At 33.6% G+C, this 19,145-nt stretch overlaps 1 protein-coding gene across 7 annotated transcripts in view; it reads right to left on the bottom strand.

Moving 5' to 3' along the window:
* LOC117208452 (rap guanine nucleotide exchange factor 2-like) overlaps positions 1-19,145 on the bottom strand; it is a 125,254-nt gene that overhangs the window by 28,885 nt on the left and 77,224 nt on the right. Inside the window, exon 1 of one of the 7 annotated variants that reach the window (XM_033449646.1) lies at positions 291-1,193. The exons of the other annotated variants lie outside the window; for them this stretch is intronic. Coding sequence (XP_033305537.1) covers positions 291-410 — 120 coding nt within the window. The 5' untranslated portion in view covers positions 411-1,193. Of the gene's footprint in view, positions 1-290; positions 1,194-19,145 lie in introns of those variants that run through there. 7 annotated transcript variants of the gene reach the window in all.

Below are 19,145 nucleotides of genomic sequence, written 5' to 3'. Positions count from 1 at the left end.
TTGATATACATATATTAACATATTCATTATATTTTACCTTGCATTTAATTAAAACCAACAAATATCGTAATTATCCAAAAGCACGCAAAATGTTGTTTTATATATTTTTACAATTACTACGTTTTTTCACAGTTAGACGAAATATTTCTTTTGAGACTAATATTTAGTAAAATTACGTTTGACTATACAACGATAGATATGTTTGTCTCCCGCACAAAATGTGTTAAGATACAAACTAAACGATAAAGGCTGTCGTCGTGTTTTCTTAATTACGAAACGAATCTTTTTACCTCGTTCGAGACAATCGATAAGGGCCTCGGTGTGCCAGGCCAGCTTCTGGATAACGAACGACCTTTCCTCTTCCTCACGACGACCCGAGGTCGTCCAGTTCGATTCATATGCTTCAACATTTTCGTCGATCGAAACTATACACTCGCGTCAATTTTTCAGCCACTATCTCCAGTTTCCATTTCACTCTACCTCTTCAAACACACTTTTGTCCTCTATCTCATTTTCGTTCATCCATATAAAATTGTATAACATTAAACATCTCTGATTTTCAACTTCTTAAACACAACTCAAGAAGTCCAACATAATTACATGAATCTTCTAACATCTAATCATAAATAGATTAAAAACTTGGTGCACCGAATAAAATCACAAAGACAACTAAAATTTCTCCACTCTTTCACTTTTTAATATTTAGCCAGAGAATCGTTTAAAACGAGCACAGTATAATACTCCATGGAACTATCAATCGTATATACTCGATTGTCCTTTCACATCGTGCTTTCACCATTCCTCTCCATTTTTTTATCAAACGGCCAAAAAATCACACACAATCCATCTTATCTTAAAATAAAAGAAACTCACTTGTATATTTGTTATATCACGCTAATATACATATTATCAATCGGTAGAAGAAAAGAAAGAAACGCGTGGAGAGTAAAACTCGTGCTAGACACAGCCGCGACACTGTCCTCGTTGAAATGGCACACTTTAAGACCCTCGCTCGGCTTATAATAATAAGTCACCGATAGTCGATCCGCGATAAAACATTCACGGAGGATCAGTTCGCGTTTGTGTATCAAGGTCGAAATATCTTTGGATTACCCGTGAAAGGAGACGGCCATTCTGGTTGCCCAGAGCCAACATGTATCGGAGATCTAAGGCACAGTCCCGAACACATCGCGGGTCACGATAAACTGAATCGTGAATCGTGTCTGTGAACGATTCTTGAGGGCCAAAGAGTGACTCGACTGGTCGTCGTCACGTGACTACGCACGCAGTGACGTAGGGAGAACCGCGGCGATACTTGGCGCTGTCAGATCGTATAGGACAAGTAAAATAGGACGCGCGATAGCGTTTATCGTGGACTAATGGAGCGTTCAGTGATAGAACTTGCCGGCTTTGACAGTGTTGAATGACTTCTCTATGATCGACGGATGCCCCTTCTAGAGGATTTCGCGGAAATCCAACCGAAAGATTGGCTGAGATTCGTGAAGTTGTAATTGGATAAGTTTGGGGGAGAAATGGGAGTTTTGTGCATCGAGTGTTTCAAAAATGGTGCATAAAAATTCGCGTATAAATCTTGTGTGTTAAAATAAGTATAAAGTCCGTACGAATGGATCTCGATAACAAAAACATGAATTTGAATGGACGTTTTAAAAATGAGGAATGTATAGGGTGTGTCGAAAGTTTTGAACAAGAAGTTTTATATAGAATAACGTTTAAAGGTATTTATAAAAATTTCGGAATAATATTTATACGAGCATTTTAAGTAAGAAAAATAATGGAAAGTAGATTGAATATTATCCTTGTTTTAGTAATTCGAGAACGAGGAACTTGGAATTGTCGAAACTGTGACAGAGAACATTCGAAAATAACGTGGAATTTCGTGACGATATTTCAGTCGACGGTAGAAGAAAAATATTCTTGTATTTAAAGAATATAAAATTTCTGCTTACGCAGGTTACGTTTGCTAAAAAAATTACATCGCTAAAATAAGAACAAGATTCTATATTTACGCAGTTCTAAAGTTTGCACGAAATTTGAAAAATCTGCGATGATCATGAATGGACGTTCTCAGTAAGCACTGAAAAAAATAGTATAGCAGACACTGTTACGAGATCTTATAAATCGTAAGTAACTTTAAAAAACTCAGACTCACGGAGAAACTTTTCGAAAACGTGCTATTTATAGAGAAACAAATCTGTATTATTATAGAACGTTACTTTAATAACTGTAAAATTTTCTAGGGCAACCTTTTTTGCAACCATTAAATTAGTTTAATTAAATTACAGAATATTTCACTGATCGAAAAACAGAAACGTTTTATCATTATATTATTAGAATAAACCTTAAGAGAGCTAATAATCGAAAGAACTTTCCCGCAGACGTAAACCTTATCTCGTTTTATCCTCCTATAACGTCAGAGTACATAGTAAAAAGCATTTCAGTTCATCTTCATAAAAAAATGGTATCACATGCTTCATTACCAACACTATCGTAAAAACGTAACAAGAAAAGGAGACGCAAGACTCAACTAAAAATGCTCGCTAAAAGCATAGTGTTCTGGAAAAAGAAAGTATGTCGCGTCATCCATCGATCCTGTTCTCATACGAGTTCTTACAAAATTCAGCTTCTGTGTGATTTTTACGAAAGCGGTAGACACATGGTCGAACACGTGTTACGTAGGAAGCGTGTCTGGGGAAATTTTAGGACCGAAGTCGAATAGAATAGACCCGATCATGTAAATTTTAGGACACAAGGTTTTCTATCGAAAAGAAAAACAATTTGTCATCTAAAGTGCAAACCACTGTGTGTTGTCCGAAGTGAAACAGCTTATGAGGAAATCTTAAGCCTGTCATAAAATTGAAAGAACGTAGTAGATATGGGACAAATTTTAGGGAAAATTTGGAGAATATTATCAGAAGATATATGAGCTTGCGAGGTGTGTTTTTGTTTCCAAAACTTACATTCTTATCTTGGATTACTAATAACGATTTACGTCATACAATAGTCATACAAAGTCATACAATAACTTAGGATACAAAATGACTAAGATAGTTGTGTCTTATAAACCATAACAGTTTTGAGAAATACTTTACCGATATTTGTAAGAAATTAATTATCTCTTAATTCTTTTACGATTAATGATTCACCGTATAATGTTTTTATAAAAATTTCTGCCGCTTCATATACAATTCCAGCATCTAATCTAATCTAATCATCCATCTTTCAAAGACGAAAAAGTCTACTCCATTTCTCAAACCATCAATCGCAAATAAATTGGCTAGCTCCTTAAAATCTCTCTATCTATTGCTTCCCAAGCAACTCAACCAAAAATTCCAACGTAGCCATGCAGGCAGAATGAACAACGCTCTTTTTAGCAAGCTCTTTTAAAAACGACAAAAAATGTAATAGAAAAAATCCTCCCCCTTGAAAACGAGCGAGAGCAATGGCCACTGTGCGACGTAGTCGAGACGGTCTCGTGAAAAATTTCCTTAAAATATTTACACACAGTGGATCTCCACGAAATAGGACGACACGGACGTAGAATTATTAAGACAAATAACAGGAGCAGAGATGTTCATGACGGATGCAGCAGTCGTGTAAACTGTCTACCGAGGCTGATGCATCGCAAAGGCTTTTACGTCTGTAACACTGCGTCTCATAACTATAAAATATAAAATCATCCAAAAATCATCAATCGAGGCGCTTGTGATGAAAATAACCCTTATCAAATTTAGCGAGTTTTTAGGTAATAATACAAAATTAATCGTTTCGTACTACAACTAAGGAACAATATTTTTGAAAATTCATTATTGTGTAAATAAATTTCAAAGTGTAAAAATGTAGAAAATACGGATAATACATCGAAAGTATAAAATATGTAAAACATTTCACGGAAAGCATTCATTATAACGCCTAGCCAATGGAACGAATTTGTATTTATGTGATTTTTTAGCTGCATTTATTTTTTTCAGTATATTCATATCTATAGAATCAACAAATATCTATGAATAGATGTCTTACTTGAAGTATCTTATTATTCGGAATATGTAGTAGCTTATTATTCGAAAAATGTACTCAATGTACACTAAAATGAGACTCTAACGATAACATAGTAATATCTGGCTTCTTCTCTGTTTTATTCAAAAATTTTGCGATACCTCTAATCAGACATTGTCGTGTACCGTTCCGTATCTTGTACCTACGTAAGAATTGAAAATTTCAGGGCGGTTTTACGTTTGTGAGACGCATTGTATACACGAATGTATACCGACGAGCTAAAAATTTCCTCCTTTGGCCGGACCAACACGGCGAGAGGCGGTAGCCTAAGCACAGCAAGAGGGCTGCCGAGCACACGCATATTCATACGCGTTTCTCGCCGGCTGTCTACTTTATTTTCGGTTCTTCCTGCGGCCCCTCGTCTCGACACCATTGGCGTCACACGCCAGCACCGAAAAACTCGTCGCGAGACGAGAAACGCGGTCGTGAAATTCCGTTCCAACGACGCGACGCTTGTTCCAAGCGTCATGTTAGTGAAACTCTCTTCTCTTTCCTTTTTTATCTCTCTATTTCTCTCTCTTTCTTTCTTTCTCAAGCTCTGTATTTTATGTTCCAGCGTTTTTTCTCTTTCCTCTGATCTTGTTTTCGGTATTTTGCTCCCGAGTGCCGAGAATCGGCCGACACTGTCGCCTTTTATTTGCTACTAGAAAATTCTAGTACAAAGGACATGGTCCTCGGTGGCACGCGAAAGGTGCTTCCAAGTCTTTGGGAACCAGCATATGGACAGAGGAATTGTGAGAGATGCGCTTGGAGAAGTTAGGTTTACGGACAAGCTTGCGGCGATGATTGTTTGGATTGGTTCAGCGGGATGGTTCGATGGTTCGATGGTTCGATGGTTCGCTGGTATTTATTGTTACGGTGGAATAATTGACGGGTTGTTGTACTGTATTTAATTGACGAACATTAAAGGGCGTTCGAGAATGGGGTAACTTTTGTCAGATCAAGATGCATTGGATTTTTAGCAAATTTCGAGGAATTTTGTACGGTACATTTTCAACGTTTATGTTGAAGAAAAATATGTATTGGTTAATTAAAATTGAAATATTGGTTGATTAAATTTGTACGAAAAATTGTTGGACGATTTGTTGGAAAAGTTGAAACTGAGAAATAATTCATTGGACAAATTCTTGAACTTTGAACTTCTTAATCTATAACACAGATTTGTTTATTTCGATATTTACTTCAGCTTTCTTTGCCTGATGCAAGAATGTTTGCAAAAAAAAAAAAGAAGGAGGATAAATAGAACTCATAGAAACCTCAAGTTATAAAATTGTTTCCGGGTATGGAAAATTTTGTGGGGCAAGCATTGGCAAAGAAGTATTAAAAATACGTAACAAGCGAAGCATTGTTAATTAGTTCCGAATAAAAACCGTGAACTGCAAAGTGCAATAAAGATATTCAGGTATCGCGTTTCTTTTGTTGTCAACATAAACTAAGTTACATAGACCGAATCGATTAATGAAGTGAACAAAAAGTTTCATGAAAAGAGTTTCAGACTTGATCAGTTCATTTTATTTAAGTTAAATCAATTATTGCTCTTAAGTGGCAATTTTAATTACAGAGAAATATTTTCCAACAATGTGCATTGGAAAGTATAAATAGTAAATAAGAAATATGAGTGAGTCAATCGTATAGGTACATATCTGCAACTGATTAAATTGATAACAATTAACAAAGTTGATAATAAAATTAGAGATAACGATTCAATCAATTACAAATCCAATGAAATAAATTATTGATAATTCTTTGTAAACGATCAGTAGAATAGTCGTCAAATGTTAACCCTTTCGTGTTACATGTATCTACTGTGAGGTACATTGTACATTACAAAATAATTGTTCGTTTTCGGCCAAATTGACTTGATATTTTAATTTATGTTCTTTTTTTATTAATATAATTATTCTTATTTGTATGTAATTATATTTTTAATGGAAAATTAATGTATAAATATTTACGATAATTATAATATTTATAAAAATTTACAGAAGTCACGATGTAGGTAATAAAATTAGATATTTCACCTAATTTTAAAGGAAAATTTATTTTTTAATATTCGAAAAATTCCACCTTGAAAGGGTTAAAACTCACAAGATATTTATAATCATACAAAAATTCATACAACTCAATCCTTGTTTATACAAAATGCTTTTCTATACTTTCCAGAGTTCTCAGAAAATACGCGTTCGCACAAAAGGCGATCGAGGGATCACGACAAAACAGCGTTCACTCAATAACCCTCCGCATCTTCACGAATTCGCAAAACAGCTTTTCGCCACCCACGGATAAACCCTACGATCCGATCCAAAGATATTCCAAGAACCCTGCACAACTCTTTCTACCTTTATTCCAGTAAATCTCAAGGGACGATCGATTATTCCATTTCTCAAGGAAACATCGACTCACAAACGAAAACCACGAACAAACGATTCGCGGACTTTCCTTCGTGATTCAATCGATTCACTTGCGTTTAATAGAACTTCCGATTACGCGAAACCTTTTACAAATTTTTCTCAGTACTTTTACAAATTTTTCTGAGTGCACTGAAATATTTTGGTAGAAATTGAACGATATTCACACGTCACGAATCGAGCGAAAATCGAACGATCGTAATTAAATGTGAACGCGATTTCGCCTAAACCGATCGAGAGACGAAACACGACTGGTGCCGCCTGTCTGGCAAACGGCCGATAAGCTCGCTATCTTCTCCGCGGATATTAATTTTTCTTCGTTTTTTTCTCTCTCTGTCCCCGTCCCTCTTTGCTCGTTCACGTGCACCGACACATCGCAAGCATCTCGTGCAAATGGATCGTCTCCGTATTGTCTGCATTCTACATTCTACATGTATACCCACGTACGTAAGTATTAGGACACCTGCTCGTCTTGTGTAAGAAGTGATAATTGCGATAGATTAATCAGGAAATGATTAAATGGGCAGTAGTTTGCATAAAATAATGGTCGATCAAAAATTGTAAAGCCGTTTGTAAGAGTTGTAGGAAAATAATTAATCAACAGTTATTCGTTGGATTTTATAGTATGATTTAAATCTGAGTAAAATTTTAATCATCTGATAGATAAATGATTTTTTAAAATTTTTCAATAGAACTATTCATTTATTGGGACAATAGTGAAACTATAGTCTTTCTCGGATATCTACTTCTAATTAGGAAATTGAAAATCATTACGAAAGAATATAAATCGAATAAGCCAGGTGAAAAATTGAAATAAATAATTCATTTTATTTGTCGCAAGAAACATCTCGCGAAATTGTGAGCTTGGAAGTTTTGTGAAATTTTAATATCATTTGGGAACGAACTGAACCAATTAAATTTACGCACTGTGAAAAGGCACGATAAGATACATTTTTGTTCTTTTATTGAGATTTGAATTTTGAGATCTAATACATTATCCGCCATTCGAATAGATCTTTATTGCAGCAACTACTACTTGTTAGTAACTCGATAGATTTGTATCAGTACCTTGTTATAACAACATTCTAACAACTTTTCAATTGTATTAAATATTCTGTAAATGATATAGGTACCTGAGGTATGCAACGGAGCATTAATTACAAGTAGCCAACTTAAAATACCAATCCTTTTGAGACTCTGGAATCAGACTGTCAGAGAAAAGTTTGAATTCGATTTCGACTGTCCGAAAGTTGGAACACCGACGTTCCATTTGCAGTGAATCGCGTAACGTGGCCGCTTTGTGGTTGAGTTACTCGGTTCGAATCTCGAGGAAATCCTTAGGGACAGGTAGAAGACGAATCGGAGTTTTAGAGTAATCGAACGAAGCTTCGCGATTCGATGTTTGGCAGATATCGATCGTGATTTGTGAGATGTTTTCGTAAGACTGCCGTGAAAAAAATCAAGGGTTGAATAGAATTGTTTAGGACGCTAGAGAAAGAGATATATTTGACATGAGATCAAAGACAAGTAAAATTTTGATTTCTTTGTAAAAAACAGAAAATTTATCTAATTATGTTTTCCCTCTTTTCATTGATCCAACCAACATACTTTTCAAATAACGCCAAATCTAAATTTCTTGAAACCATTAATTCTCCGAGATCTTATTTACAATGCTCCAACACAAATTCGTCGTTAAAATTATTATTCAGTATTGACGACACATTCGTCGGGAATGATAGAAAATTTCTATCTTGTTTTGTTCGACAATTACGATATTGATTTTAGCGCATGAAAACACGAACACCACAATGCAAGGTAAAGAAAAGAGAAATGACATTTTTTGTTGCTTGCGAACTATACAATTTCCTGTCCTCGATTACCGTTAATAGAACGCCAACTATTATCCAGTCTCTTATTCGTGTTACATGTATACTACATTGATCGTAGTACATGTGGCCGCGAGGTATGAAGTATGAATGGAAAGTTGAGAATTTGACTCATACAACTCCATGTATACGTCACTACGTGCCTTTGTAGAATCGATAGAATATGTTAGCAAGCACGTTACATGGTCAGTTCACACGTTCCATAGATTTATGATGATATCTATTTCATTTTCTATACCTTAGGTTCTTTCTGAGAAGATACGATCGAAAGTGTTGGGAAATAATCGGTTAAAATTCTTAATTCGATCGATTCATTAACCTTCTTATATACTTTCAAACATTTTCAATTTAGTCATATTTCTATGGTTATTTCGTAAATATTTCGTAAATGTACGAAGAAAATATGAAAAATTCGTAATTATTATTAATATTACCGAATTTTCAGTTTCATTTTATGATACAGTTTTTATTGAAACGCCCAAAAGGTTTTTTGTCTTGTTAAAAAAAAAATACAACATTGGGACATCATAGCAAGATTAATGTTTACAATTATGAGAGATTAATCGTCAATAATCGATGGTTTAATTTATCGATGAAATTAATCGATCGGTAATTATAAATATTGGTTATCAATCATCAATCGTTAATTAAATACAGAGTAATATTAATCATCAATCACCAATTGTTGGTTTTCATTGAAATAAATTAAGGTTCTATTCAATCAAGGTTTAATTAAAGTCCTGTTTGTTGTATGTGAATGTGTAATGTGTATCATATGTGTAAGTGAACATGGATAATGACGATAACTGATTGCTACTTACGTTAGGGGCTAGACTCAAATATTAATTTCACGCAACGAAGAAAATTTTAATAGTTATTTGTTAACCCAATAGACAATTAGATAATTAATTTAATCGTTAATTGTAATTACAGATCGATTGAATAAAATAAAATTTGTTTCTTGGTTTTATCTTTTAATTTTTCCATCCACTTTATCTAGAGTACTTCAAGAGATTTAATTGTAACTGATGATCAAATATCCCAATTGTACTGATAGAATAATCGAGTAGATAAACTTATTATTCATTGTTATTCATTGATTTTGATTTATAGCTAAAGGTAACGTAATCTTACATTTTTGGTAAAATAAAGGGCATATCTGGAAAAATAATCGTATCGAAGTTAGAATTATATAGAGTACTGTTATGTTCCCACAGAATAGAAATGATTACATGTGTACAGCTTTCTAGACCTAAGGAAGTCCTTCATGGTTGAATAGGCAAGTCTTCGTGAAACAAGGATCCGCGATCTATTCAATTTCATAAGGAAATAGCCGGCAGAGTATCTCTCGAGTTATACTAGGTATGTATCTTATAAAACCTTATTGCATTCTAGTACAATTCTTCGAAACCGAAGCGGAAGTGTTTCCTCGACTATAAAACTTACTCCGCTAAACTTACTCTTCTCCAAATACTTGATAAGAATTCCTTGAAAGTTAAAGTTGCCAGCTAAATTTATTTTTATCCGCTTATAAATGCATCAAAAGTACCGAGAATGTATGTGTTCTGTCCCCCTTAGTTTTAAACTAAAATTCTATCTAACATTTCGAAACTGAAGAAGACAAAAGTTTTCTCATTTTCTTTGCGTCACCTTACGTTTTTCTTTATTCAATAGGAATATTTAATTATTATCTTATAACAGTTCATATAATGTATTCAAATATTTTAATATACTTTGAAAAATTGAAAATTAATAGTTAAATTAATTTTGAATATCATTCACACAGGAAGAATTTCATTTTTGCCTTAATATTATGCTTGTACAATATTTTACCTCTTATTAACAAAATTATCCAATTAAAAAAAGATTTTGAATTTGTTGATTACTTAGTATGCCTCTAATATAGGTTATAAATCTCTCTCTGTGCCTTTAATATCGGTTATAAATCTTTCTTGGTTTTATCTTTTAATTTTTCCATCCACTTTATCTAGAGTACTTCAAGAGATTTAATTCTAGACATTCGCAATGGTCCTACTATATTTTCTAATACATTTACCTATTTCTTCTCAAGCATTCTCGTAGAACATTTGTTATAAATTATACCTACTAAGTCTACAACCATCCCCTACAAAACATCAAAGAACACGCGATAAAATGTCTGCAACATAAATTCCAACCATCGTCGGTCCAATATTCACTAACTACATTACTGTCTTCTCTACAATTCTATGCGAAAGTAAAAAGACGAAAGATGCTTTCACCTATATTCATATCACTCGTGTCGCGTATAAATTTTCGCCTGTTGGGAAGCAAGAGAACACAGAAATTCTCTTAACCAAAATCACATATCCATTTCAAAAACTTTTCTTTAAATAAAAAAAAATCCGAATTACAAAGATCGGAAAAATCCAATTACCTCTACATTACGCTAAATCATAAATTAAAAACATTCGCACAGCATTTCCAAATAACTCTCAAATTCTATCGAATGCGTTATAAAATTCCTAATAAAATATTGCAAAATACATCTTCCTCCCCCTGTCAAAAATATTCAAATCTTAAAATTTCACCAAACCGAACAATTTAGATACATAAATCATCATTTTCAAGTAACCTCGATGGTTTCACGGAACGCGGTATAAAATTTGCGATAAAATGGGCCAGTGACCCCAAAGCGATGCGGCGCGCAATGGCGTGCAAACGCCAACGCGACGCGATCGTGTCGTCTAACGCTTGTGCATCATCCGTTCCATGGCGACGTTCCTCGGATAGGAGATGCACACGATCTACACGGCCGATCTTTAATGCGCATTGTCCGCCAGCCAAAGCCTAGCCTATAATCAGTGAAGCGTGTTGCGATAATATTGGCTCCGTACTCATCGAACACAGGATACACGCGAGGAGTGTGGGCAGGTTCTGTGCGACTGCAAAGCTGCAGGTGTATCGAGAGAATCGCGCAACCGAGAAAAAAGATCTGGGTCGGCCGTATGCGTTTCAACGATGTTTTCGTTGTCGCCGTCGAATATTTTAAGTCGCCTGCTTTTTATTGTTAACATCGTTTACGAAATGTTTGTTAATTCCCTTCTGCGTTTCTTCTTCGTTGTGCATCGTCGTTTTGTAGATTTTGTAGGATTTTTAGACTTCGGAGAATTAAGAGATGCACACAATTGTAGAATTTGAAGGATTTGCTGGATGAAGGTTTTTATTTGGATGAAATTGTCTTGGTTTCCAGTTGTCTTGGTTTTGTTTGCCACCCTCTTCCTTGTTTCTTTCTCATCGTTCCATTATCTCGTAGATTTTGTAGGATTTGTAGACTTTGGACGATTAAGGGAATTGTAAAATTCGTGGGATTTGCTGGATGAAGGTTTTGATTTGAATGAAACTGTCTTGTTGATGTCTCGAGAAGGAATATTTTATTCAATATAAACTCTCTTTCTACTAATAATTATAGGATTTAGTACGTCGGACCTCCTTGACAGCTGAAGATATATTTGTAACAAGATTGCATCGATTGCTCCGCTTTTTCTTTATGAAACCTTCTGATATTCATGAAACTTGAAACCTTCGATTGTCCGGAAATATATCAAGAAGAAATACGAGTACGGTATTCTTGATAGATTTCGTAGAATACGGTTTTGATATCGTAACTTTCATTGTATGTTCGATTAATATATTTGCGAAATATTGCTCTCGCTGATTGTTTTTCGATCAACCGGTTATTTTCTAGAATTCCCAGAATTTGCACGAGTACCATAGAAATATATGAAATTGTTGTTTTAAATGAAATGTTTCAAGGACAAAGATTTTATTATACCTTCATTTTTATGTTTTTGATTCAGACTAATTTTACTAGACGTTGTATTTCAAGCGTTCGTATGAAAAGCGTAGAAAGCGAATATTCAAAGTTCAGATGATGCTTATAAAACCTAATATGCCTCAGAATTATTTTTTGAACGTGGAAATATTTTTGTAAAACGAGTGCACTGACTATTATGATATTCGTGAAATTTAAAACTTCCAGTTCCTTGAAAATACATGCAAGAGAAATTTGAGTATTTATATTCTGAACATACTGTCTAGAATCAGGTTCCAATGTTATAACTTCCATTGAATGAAAGACAAAGAATTATGTATATATTCGTAAAATATTTACTTTGCTCGGTTACATGAATATTTTATGACGACAGAGTAATCCACAAAATGGTTATGAAATCTAATAGAAGTATCGAAACATATATCAGAAGAAACACGATATGTTAATTCTGCGTGGTCGTTTAGCATGAAGAACATAAAGCATTCATTTCGTTGACAAATATGACGGCTTAATATTATGTAGTATAAGTTGTACCATCATATATATATATATGATATATATATAACTTATGATATATGATAACTTATATATATATGAGACATACAATATAAATTATGTCACGTTAATTACACGAGCCATCAATTAGAAGGAAAGTTAAACATTTGCCGGAATGTGTCTACACGATAGCACGTGCTTCCTTGCACGGCCTGTACAGTTCCGGCGTTTCCGGCGAATAACGAGAAATATCCGGAAATCTTGCGGCACATGTTCCGGATTAAACACGCTAGCAACTCCAGTAATTTGGTAATTAATTCTACCATTACTGGCACAAGTATTCGTCTGAGGATTTCAAGTATTCAGGTAACGTTAATAAAGAGGCCGTGTACCGTTGCGTTGTGCCGCTTTAAAAAAATTATTATTCCTCTAGAAAAAAGACACGCGAATGTTCTTCTTTTGGATAATAAATATCAAACTTCAATTTATAACTTATCATGTTTTAAATAATCTAATTTGTCGATTAAGCAATAATTTCTCTTTGTCCACGGTACTAGAAGCGAGTTTTTAAAATTTTTACCTCAAACATGACACAAACGCATTTTTCATATTTCTCATGGGAAATTTTCCAGATAAAAATTCTAAAAATTATTAAACTAATTTTGCTTCCTACGAAACTACATTGAGTTTCATCATGAATGTGAATTAAACAAATTTTCATTATATAAATACTTAAATTATATGATTTTCGTATATTATATAATTCTTAATATTTATTAACAGTTTATGTGTACTATATAGATATCAATTTTGCTTATTTATATAAATCAAACCAAACATTAAAATAAATAATCAAATAAATCAAATCGAAATGATTAATTTCGAATGTTTATATGAAATATCTTTCTACCAAAATAGAGATTCAATTTTATATTCTAAGCATTATAAAAACGAGTACATTATTTGGACATTTTGCATATTTTTGCATGTTACATATTCATATGTATTTCTACATATTTTTACATACTTAAATTTCCCACCAATACTTGAACCTCCACGATCTACAAATTATATTTTTATGACTCATCCTATTTATGAAATATTTTCACATATTTAAAACAGTACATATTCATCAAACATCACTCATCGTCCAATTTATCGAATATTCTATTGAAAATATACCAATAAAACTAAAATATTATTTATTATTAAAAGCGTCACGATAAAAATAATACAAACGTTTGCGTTACATCGTCGCTAATAAAGTATACCACGATGTTGTAAAAGTGTCTCAATAAATAGTATGGCATTACTCAGCAGCTTATAAAGACTGCACGTGTCATTTTAATTGGATTCCAATGAGTAAAGACTTTCCGCGAACGCGAGCGAGTTCAAAGAGTGAAACAAGAACAAATAACGCGAGACTGGCGGCGGTTCGAGTTGGAAAGAAATTCTGTTTTTCGCGCGGCCAGACGTTAGAGGGAAGTGGCAGGAAGTGGAGGATGCGTTTGAGCCTTGAATTCAAATGGTACCGGGGCGGCTGGCCGGAAGTGAATCGTCTTGGAACGTGGATTTAAAAAGAAAGGGAAATGGGACACCGGCCGCTCCGATTTAACTGTACAAGTAAACCGGGTCGCAAATGAATTTGATACTGTCTCTTCGACGATGTAAATTAACTGCAAGTTAACTGTGTTTTTTTAATAGCGACAGTTTCCAGCGTCGCAAACATAGTTCGACTTTTGTTTTCTGTTACTGATAACGGATAAGGTTTATGCAGAATCATTTTCAAAACTATAGTTGAATAACCATTATTTGATTTTTTTTTTTTTTTGCTTATTTGCGAATTTTATTTCTTGTTGCAGTCGTTTTTACGGAATTAGTGTTAGAACTTCGATAGAATAACTGTTATTTGATTTACTTTTGTTTACTCGAGTTTCATTATTTATCACAGCTGTTTCTTTTCTTTCTTCTATAAAATTATTTATTTGCAACGGTTTACGTAAAATTGTTCTTAGAATTTAATTGACTCGCTATTATCTGACTTATTTCTTGCTACAGTCGCCTAAGCAGAATAATTTTCAGAATTTAAATTGAATCGTTACTGTTTGATTTGTTCCTTGTTGCTCTCGTTTATACAGAATTGTTTGTAGAATTTAGTTAAGTAGTTATTATTCGGTTTATTTTTTTGGTATAATTTCACAATTTTATCTTGTTAGAGGAATAAGTTTTAAAAAATACTAACACGATAAAATCAATTTAAGTTTCTTCTCCATTTAATTATACATAGAACATTTCTGAAAACTACAGAAACTTTGTTCAATAGGGAAGTTGTATATTAGAAAAACTGATCAATAACCAAAACGCCATTAACGCGAATGATTCTTTTTCTCTTTAAGCATGGTATTAAAACATGCATACATAATTAGTTTTTACTCTTCTCTTTTTCCGCTAGTAATATACTTCGAAGGAATGAGAGCAAAGGTGAACGTCTGTGACGTCAATCTTTTGCTTCGAGTTGTAGAAAGCAAACACGAAAATCAAACTATCTGTATTTGCGTCGAACGAAATATTGGATGTATATTACATTTTTATGCTACATCATACGTATAAAACAGTGTATCGCGTCTTGTTAGATATTTAATTAAATCAGAGACAAGGATTCCACAGAAGCGTAATCATATCATAAGTTACACACTTTCAGTTCCGTTCGGAAACATGTATTTTTTACGACTCGATACTCTTTTCATTCATTATACGTAATCTTATCAACATTTTTCCTAGAAGACCATAATTAACAAATAAGATGGTAAAAAATTACATCGAGAAACTTTCAACGATACATTTCGAGTGAAACGTTCAAAGAGAACAAAATTTTCGTATTTGCAGCCTGGAATATACAAAATTACGAATTAAACGAAAGATTGAGAGTTTTTCACAACTATACGCTTTCTTCGTTCAATAATGATAAATTTTGAATACAACATTTGATAAAAGAAAGATTGTCACATTCATAAAACAAATTAAAAGAATAATAATGACAATACGAAGAAAAACTTTCTCATGCGAGAGAAAGCAGCTTGTTTTACGTAATGAATTATAACGAAGTAACGAAATTGAGAAATTGACAAAAGGAGAAGTTGATTACTACGTTTAGTTACTGCGAAGCTCGCATATATCCTCCTTTCTTTTTCGCTATACATTTTATATTTCAATCGTTGACAGTTCTAATATTAATAAAACGTATATACGACGAAATATTAAAGAACTAAAAAAAAAATACATGAAATAGCTGAATGACGGCGCTCCTATAGACCAGCGACATTTTTGTCTGGCCGACGATTTATTTTAAGAGCGAACCTCCGGCTCTTTAACTTTCTTTTCCCACTGCTTGAGAGATCGTGTGCACGCACGTGTTTTCGCGTGCAAATTTTTAAACGGAGCCTTGTCACACTCTCAGGGCCCATTAACCGCAAGGAACTGTAAACCGTAGTCGCATTTTCATGTAATAAGTCTCTCTGTGAAACGGAGTCGAGTTAAATCAACCGAGCATGCATGCTTCTCGCATAATCGACGCACGACAACGCACAGAGATCCGGTGTACTCCGACTTTCCTTTTACTTTCGACGATTTGCTCGGCTCTGACTCGCCAAGAATGCTATTCGTCACTTTTTAAATGGCGTGTACCGAAACAGTTGCGAGCATTTCGTTTCTTCGCTAACCTCGATGAATGGTTTTATACACGATATCTTTTATTTCGCTCGACTTATCGAAGTTATAATTGCTTTTGGCTTTTGATGTATCTGTCTCGTTTTATTTATGAAGATTCTTCTGAATTTGAAAGTTAGTTTGAGATAGATGAAGAGACGCAAGGTTGTTTTGTGAATTATATACGAATGGAATTAACTTGAGAAGAAGCTGTCTTGTCCTATGATTGATCGAGTAGGCTAATGATTTCGTATAGATATGTATCTATCTGATCGTTGTATAGAAAGTATTTGATGGTTTTTTAAGTAACGAATGTAGTTATTAAAATAGTTAGTCGTTATAAAAATTTGGTCATCAAGTAAAAGAACTGCGATAAGAAAATAATTAACAGAATGAAACTATCGTTTGTGAAAATTGAATATTTCTGGGAGACAATAGTTTTTAGAGGGATTGATAGAAATATTTAAAACACACACATAAATGGGAATATTTAACAAATTAATAAAAATGTTAAAAATATGTGAAAATATTTGAAACAATAATTAAGACAAATTCGTTCTGTTTAGTTGGTTGTTCAATGTATGTTTCGTGAAATCGAACAATTTCTAATTGCCAAGTAATTAAATTGAGAATGGCGTTTCGCTAATTTTGTTGCCAAATTAATGAAATTTGCTTCTGTATGTCGATTTTATAATATCTTTTACCTGGTGAAATTCGACGATTATATAATAATATTGGTACCTCTGATGAGAACTTGATAATTTTTCGTAGTGTAATAATAAACGAAATGTCTTTAGAAATTAGCGAAATTTAATAATTTTATAATTATTTTATAATTTCGCAGACCCATTTTTTCTAATCAATAAGTCAAATAATTTCAACTAATTCATTCGAGTCGTGAAATTTAAAATGAAAATAATTAATAAAAATAGTGTTCCAAATTCTACGTTTTATCGTAAACTAAAAATTTCAATCTCTAATCAAATCACAATATTTCTAAAATTCAATTAAAATTCTATCTACCGTTATTCTTCCCTTACAACAAACTTCAACGTCGCTTTTAATCAAATTTCATTGAAAACGCGAAACTTCCACTTAAAATATACGAAAAAGTCTCTGTTAAAAATTTGATCACATCAAACTGATCAAACACTTCCCTTGTCGCAGACTATCATCACTTTCAAATTCAATCAATTCCTAGTCGAATCGATCTCGGCTAATACATTTCTTTCATTTTTTGCAGCAAATTTTCGATGGTAGGTACTCTTGTTACCTGACAATCAAACTACGGAAAATTGGAAGCATGTGCCACGAAGCTCTCGATGAATGGAATTGTACGCCGGAATTTTCAACGTGTCAAAAGATAAAAATCGAATCCCAGGGAAATAGCGAGCCCGTTGCAAGAGAATTGGCCTCATCGCTCAATTAAAAGCTCGTATAGGCACGTTCACTAATTTAGTCGAGTACGTGGTAGCCACAGCTAAATAACTTAAACATAACATAAATAATACCATCATTATCATCATCATCATGTTTATTATTATCATTTGTTATTATCGAGTAAAACCCTGCTCGACCAAAAAATCTAACGATTTGGATTCCACCGATCAAACACTTTTATTAAGCTACTCTACTAAACTTTGATGTTCACACGCGGCAAACTATTAAGTCACTCGCCATTCGATCAAAATACTGCGCCTGTCCTTTACTCGAGCGACGACGTGAATTTTATGCGACCTCCCACATGCAGTGATCCTCCTAGTGAATTTTTATCCGTAATCATTCACCCAGTACGGATGTGGCGGTGTGCATTTAGTTCGTCCCTTCCGTAAATTTAGGTCAACATCCTCCAAACCATGCGAAATCTCGCCATTGACGTCTCCAGAATGAACGAGCTCGCCTTTCGTCAGTGTGAATACCCTCCATGCGCTATTAATTAAGGCCAACCCTCCTTCAACGATTTTCATTCATGTTTCTGAAACTCTCCTTTGGAACGTCGATCCCTCGTGACGAACTTTTTAATGGTGATGAATTTCCAGATTCTTCCTTGAGCTGTTTGATGGATTATTTGATGGATGTGATTATTTGATGAAATATTGCCTAAATGGCAAGGTGAAGTTGGATAGACTCTTTAGTACCGTGTAAAATTAAATTCTATTAATTGATTCATATAAGCGCAAATAGGTAAGAAATGAAATATTACGACGAGTAGAAAAATTACTAAAAATTCTCGTGATTAATCTAATTTATAAGATGAGAAATTAATACTAATCTTCCACGAACGATTTTTATTTTTTGTCGGAAAACTCTTTTTCGCAAGCTCAATTCCTTGTATCTATATCTTGATCAATTTTTAGGTATTTTTCTGGTAGTTTAATCGATTACTTGATTAGATCTTACCGATTGGCGAATTAGAGTTACGTGGTTATTGTTATAATATATAAAATGTATTTATGTTAATTAACGCAAAAAGTATAACCAGATAGGAAATTGTAGGAATTTACAATGACGAAGCGATGAAATTTGTAAAATATGAAATTGAATTGGATTAAATTCGAATATTAATAAACGTGTTATAAAGTGATGTAGGAGTTGTTTTGAATGCACTTAATTTGCAAAGTGAAATTCGATATAATGTGCTATTAGGATATACAATATTATTTCATCTACCAATATATGCATACATAACTATGTGACCTAGATATGAAAATTGCGTGCCGCAGAAGCTGTTTCGTACAATCTTTATGATACATGATCAACGTA

Source organism: Bombus bifarius, unplaced genomic scaffold, assembly GCF_011952205.1.
Source record: "Bombus bifarius isolate JDL3187 unplaced genomic scaffold, Bbif_JDL3187 scf7180000008105, whole genome shotgun sequence".
NCBI classification, from domain to species: Eukaryota; Metazoa; Arthropoda; class Insecta; order Hymenoptera; family Apidae; genus Bombus; species Bombus bifarius.
Note: the sequence above shows the minus strand (reverse complement) of the source record. Positions and strands in the feature narration are given on the sequence as shown.